This window comes from Heptranchias perlo, chromosome 11 (assembly GCF_035084215.1).
Source record: "Heptranchias perlo isolate sHepPer1 chromosome 11, sHepPer1.hap1, whole genome shotgun sequence".
NCBI classification, from domain to species: domain Eukaryota; kingdom Metazoa; phylum Chordata; class Chondrichthyes; order Hexanchiformes; family Hexanchidae; genus Heptranchias; species Heptranchias perlo.
In genome coordinates this window covers 73,793,696-73,799,695 of record NC_090335.1, presented here as the reverse complement: position 1 = coordinate 73,799,695, position 6,000 = coordinate 73,793,696, and the positions used below count along the sequence as shown (strand labels likewise).

At 44.5% G+C, this 6,000-nt stretch overlaps 1 protein-coding gene across 1 annotated transcript in view; it reads right to left on the bottom strand.

Annotated features, from left to right (window-relative positions):
- Window positions 1–900: 900 nt before the first annotated feature.
- The window catches only part of tmprss15 (transmembrane serine protease 15), a 62,081-nt gene continuing 56,981 nt past the window's right edge, over window positions 901–6,000 (bottom strand). Inside the window, exons 24-27 of the mRNA XM_067992245.1 lie at window positions 4,993–5,174; window positions 3,978–4,073; window positions 1,846–1,985; window positions 901–1,056 (exon numbers count right to left, since the gene is read on the bottom strand). Coding sequence (XP_067848346.1) covers window positions 901–1,056; window positions 1,846–1,985; window positions 3,978–4,073; window positions 4,993–5,174 — 574 coding nt within the window. The remainder of the gene's footprint in view (window positions 1,057–1,845; window positions 1,986–3,977; window positions 4,074–4,992; window positions 5,175–6,000) is intronic.

The following is a 6,000-nucleotide window of genomic DNA, read 5'->3' as shown; positions in this document are numbered from 1 at the left end:
AATAAAATGCTTGGGTTGCCACCAGCCTGGTTCAGTCTGAGACAGTGGCCAGGGAGGGGGATAGAGTCATTAGCAGGGATATGGAGATTATAGTGGGGGTTGAAGACAATGGCTTTGGTCTTCCCAATATTTAATTGGAGGTCTAGATGTCGGACAAGCAGTCTAATACTACAGAGGCAGTGGAGGGTCGAGAGAGAGGCGGTGGAGAGGTGGAGCTGGGTGTCGTTGGCGTACCTGTGGAAGCTGACCTCATAATCTGTGGATGAGATCACTAAGGGGCAACATGTAGATGAGGAAGAGGAGTGGTGACCAAGGATAGATTCTTGCGAGACTCCAGAAGTAACATTGGGAGGGCTGGAGGATAAACCGCTGACAGATGCTCTGGCTATGATCAGAGTAAAGTGGAGCCGAGTGAGAGCAGTGCCACTGAGCTGGGCAGTGGAAGAGAGGCATTGGAGGAGGTCATGACATGGGAGCAGTGGTCACATCTTGAATGGACTGTACAGATGTTTCCCTTTATAAATTTTGCATTAGGCAGCAATTTGTATGAACACAGTTCCTTAATGACCCATTAAACTATAAATTTCAGTCATTTAATATCAATCAATGTCAGCACAGTTTCCATTAAGCAGGTCTTTAGAAATAACTGCTGTGTGTCTTAACACTGAGAGGTTTGGATTCCACTGGAAATGTAACTGTTCCACACACTCATTCATGTAAAATTCCTTTGTGCGCGACTCTGACCCGTTTAAAACAAATTGGTTCAAGAACTGTATTAGAATAGGCACACGAGGGAATTTTATGTGACCGCATTCACCAGTGATATTGCCAGAGAAAATGAAACCCCTCGGTCAGTGTCAAAGCAAACTCTGAACTCGGTCACTGCATTCAAAGAGTGGTCTAAAGGAGGAACTCCTCGATCCAATCCACAAATTCCGTAACACGTGCGTAAACCCCCGCACTGTGAGGCAGCCCGCATCCGTGTCCGAACGAGGTCACTCCGGCCAGAAACCACTGACTCTCTTGTTTGCAGACGAGAGGGCCTCCAGAATCTCCCTAAATACAAACAACAGAAATTAAAGAGGCTTACATTTACATATTGCCTTGTCACATCTCTCAGTAAGATACTGAAGTGCCTTACATACAATGAATTAGTTTTGAAGTGAGTGACTACTGTTATGTAGACATAATTGGCAGTCATTTTGCAAGTATGGCAAGAACAGCAATGAGGCGACTGACCACTCAATCTTTTTGGTGGTGTTTTGGTAGAGGGAGGGATTTTGGCCAGGGTGACAGGAGAGTCTTCTGCTCTTTGAGAATAGTGAGAGAATCTTTAATGTCCATTTTAAGCACAGGCAGACAGGCCTCAGTTTAACATCTCATTCAAGGGACCGGATCTCTTGACAGGGCAGCACCCCCTCAGTACTGCACTGAAGCGTCAGTCTAGATTGTGTGCTCAAGTCCTGGAGTGGGGTTTGAACCCACGGCTTTCTGACTCGGGGCCAAGATTGGTGCCAACTGAGCTGGCAGACTGGAAAGTGTGAGCTGGGAGGTAGGGTTGGAGGAGGTTGCAGAGGTAAGGGTTGGGTGAGACCATGAGGAATTTGTAAGAGAGGACTTAGTTCGGAGCAGGATGCAGACGAAGGAATCTTTTTTTTGCAGTGAGGGGATTTGAACCAGGGATCCTATGGTTGAAAAGTCAACATCTAAACCACGGCAACACACGACAATGGATATGCTTTGAGGACATCCTCAACGGAACTGGCAATGTTACAGCTCATCTTTATGAATAATCTTCTATTTTATTTGCGATGTTGGTAGAAGGGTGACATTGGGTAGGTTTACCTGACAAGTATCAACGCCCCCTTTTTCATAACCAGCGCACATCATGTTGACCGTAATGTTATACTGGGGCAACTGCTCCTGACACCTTTGATTGGCTACAAGAGGGATCTCCGCTTCCTGCAGGACCCTTGCTGGTGGCCCTGGGTGGAAAGAGTGAGAGAAAGATTAAATACAAAGGGTGAGGAGGGGGAGGGAAAGCAATCAAAGGCCTATCCCCATTTATAGAATCGTGGAATGCTACCGCACAGAAACAGGCCATGCGGCCCATCAAGTGTTTCCCTCCATATGATCTATTTAGTCGAATCCCACTCTCCTGCGCACTGCCTGCAGCTTTTAATGTTTGTCTATTGCAGGCAACCATCCAATTTTTTTTAAGAGTATTGCCTTCACGATGGATTGTTTCTAACCAGCTTCTGCACAAAGAAAGATTCTTCTAACCTCCCCTTTAATTATTTTCATAATTATCTTAATTTTTTTGACCTCTCAACAACAATTGCGTATATATATATATAAAAATACAGTTACTTTGAAAGAAAGAAAGAACTTGTATTCATATTTATATATTTACTTTAAATATAGAACAATGATCTTCACAGAGGCAAAAAGACCAGTGGAAATAATCTATCGCCTTTAATGACTTGTGTATCTGCTCCTCTACTCCATAAGGGAATCAAGGGATATGGGGATAAGGCGGGAAAGTGGAGTGGGAGGTGAAAGATCAGCAATGATCTTTAATTGAATGGTGGAGCAGGGTCGAAGGGCTGTATGGCCTACTCCGTCTCTTACTTCTTATGTTCTTATTTTAAATCTTACCATTTAGGTATATTTCCTTTTCATATTCTTAATTTTAAAATATACTACTTCACGTTTGATTATGTTGAACTGTATCTACCACCTATCTGCCCATCCTGCTCGCTTATCAATGTCCTTCTGCAATCCTTCATACTCCTCATCACAGTTTACCATAGCTCTGATTTGGTGTCATCAGCAAATCTCTGATCTTGTTCTTTCAATTCCTAAGGGCAGATCATTTATGTAAATAGTAAATAAGAACGATCCCAGTATAGATCCTCGTACGTTATCACTCACCACATCCTTCTAGTCTGGTTCTACTCCCATTCCACTAGGCCACACCTCCCCTTAATTCCATCTTTGCCATAAATTTCTTATGTGATACCTTAATAAATGTTTTTGGAAGATCCATATAAACCACATCCACCGCATTTCTGTAAAGAATTCTATAAGGTTGATCAAACCAAACCTGCCTTTTAGAAATCCGTGCTGACTGGCCTGATTAATTTGTGATTCTAGTAATTTTGTCCTATGTGATAGATGCCAGTAGTTTACCAACAGCTGAAGTAAAGCTAACAGGCTTATAATTTCCTACCTCTCACACCATTAAGACCCCTACAAACAGGACAGGTGAAGGAGTGCTACAATTGTTATCAGTGCCTCTTGACTACATAAAGTCAAATAGGTTTCCTGCTCCTGATCATTATCCAGTGACTCCTGAGGGAAACGGACAGGGATAAATATCAGGTGAAGACAGGATCTGGCCCAACTGTGATGGCTCCCACTGCCAAATAGCCTTCCAACTCTTATTGTCCAGGTTCACACATTAAGAAAGACCTTTTGGGTGAGGTGCGAGTGTTTTTTGCGGTGCCTGTGTGAGACACTTTTACCAGTACGAGGAGTTAAGAGAGAAAGCCAGAGAAAACGAGATGGAAAATTAAGAAGTAAAATATTCATGGGCCCACCCACAGGAATGGATCCTCACTGGGGTTGCCAACCCTCCAGGATTGTCCTGGAGTCTCCAAGAATTAAAATTAATCTCCTGGACAAAGTAGCGAGAAAAAAAAACCATGGGAAAAAAATCAAAGGGGCAATAAAAAAAATGTTTTTTTTTCATTTTCTTTGCACACTTTTGTTTATCAGTTATAAAAATATTGGAGATGGGGAAAACATGTCTGTTTGACTGGTTGGAAGCGGGAAGTCATGAGCTGAAACCTCCAGGGATACATCCAACCAGAGTTGGCAACCCTAATCCTCACGGATGAAACTCCAAACTAGGCCTCTCCACCCAGGAACCCCCCACCTTGCTTCGCAAAGTTGAAAAGTGCCATCTAGCTTACCATCTTGTGCGACAGCGCCCCAACCCGCAACGTAGCAGCTCGTTCCCGGTAAGAACTGTTGCTTCCTGTCTGGGAGGCAGACGGGTTGGACATACGCTGAAAAAATAAACACCCGCAACTTGTTAGCAAGCCATGCACTGCTCTCCTGATTTGCCAGGGGAAGTGTCGACAGGTCTGTAGGCGCTTGATTAATTGAGCAACAGCAAGGAGTCAGAATGATTCCTTAACAGTTGTGAGAGGCAGAACGGAGAGTCGAACTGTTCGAAACTCCTCTAGTACAGACAGTTTCACTACATGTTGTGACAGCGATGTGACGACTGCCATTGCTGTCCGTTGCTGCTGTCTATTTTGACGGTAACCACATCTTTGAGATCTCTGATGTAAGTTTAACTAGTGAGTGTTAAACATCTTTTGTTTTAAATGTATTCTTTCTCCATCTTTTTAAGTTCATGCAATATCCATTTGGCAGCAGACCAGAGGGTGACCAATCTGATCTCAAGTCTCTGCCATAGTCTGCACACCAGTCATTCTGTTTTAGTGGTGTTGGTTGAAGAATAAATATTGGCCAGGACTCAGGGGAGAACTTCCCTGCTCTTTTTTGAAATAGTGCCATGGGATCTTTTATGTCCACCTGAGAGGGCAGATGGGGCCTCGATTTTGACGTCTCATCTGACAGACGACACCTCCGACAGAGCAGTACTCCCTCAGTACTGGCACTGAAGTGTTAGCCTAGATTATATGCTCAAGTCTTGAATTTGGGTTTGAACCCACGACCTTCTACCTCAGAGGTGAGAGTGCAACCACTGAGCCAAGGCTGACATGTAAGGTTATGGAATTGGACCAGAGGCAACTTAGTGCTCTCTCTATACTGCTCCATTCAGGATTAAGGTCAGGTACAGCGCAGAATCAATGCAAAGCAAAGCTGCCCCTAGCAAATGCCAATAAATTCCTCAATTGCTGCTCCGTTATCTCTTACTGAGGGGAGGTAGAGTGGTTTGAAACGCAGCAGGTGTACCTGTATAATTCACCGCAGACACCAGGTGCATCATAACGATGTCGCTATCCTTGGTCCGCTTGTTGTAGTGAGGGTTAATCAAAATGCGATCAATCAGTTGGCTCTGTGTCTGTGGGTAGGTGAGATTCAGCTGCGTGTATAGACCCAGCACTGCTTTCCAGTGCGAGGGCTCAAGGTTTCTCCTGGAGAAGAGGAAGAGATCACAGGTTAGCACTTTACTATCACGTATCCTGCTCTTTAGGCCTCCGCCGTGAACCATTCCCCACTCAAACCTGCTGGCTCAGGCCTTCCATTGTAACAAGCCCTCATTATTACAGACCTCACATTTTTCTTACCTAATTTCAAAGATGCTTATGTTTGCTGGGGTACAGTTCAGAAATGCATTTCTATAGCGCCTTTCATAACCACAGGACGTCCCAAAGCGCTTTACAGCCAATTAAGTACTTTTAAAGCATGGTCACCATTGCAATGTAGGAAACGTGGAAGCTAATTTGCACACAGCAAGGTCCCACAAACAGCAATGAGAAAATGACCAGAGAATCGTTTTTAGTGATGTTGGTTGAGGGATAAATATTGGCCCCAAGACAGTGTTAATTCTATGGCCTTGCATAGACCAGCCTCTTTAGGTCCCCTTCCATACTTAGCTGCTCCACGTATTTCACTGGGATACGCTACATACTCAGTAGTGTTTTCTGGTGTTGCACATCTCCAGGTTGGCGCCCAGCTCAGTCTGAAGTCTCACTGCCATTGAAACCGATCCAGTCCAAGATGAAGCCAACCACTGGAGCAATTGAGGATAGGATGGGGACTCAAAACGGCCGCCTCCACTAAGCCAGAAATGACCTCTTTACCGGCTAAGCTATACGTTGGCACCTGTATTATTTTCAGGCACAGATGAGGGGGGCGGGGGCGGGCGGTGGGGAACACTTTAAATAGAAAGGATCCCCCATTATCTTTAAATCTCGTTTAAGCTAATGGTTGCTGCTCTCTTTATTGTGCTCAAAGTTC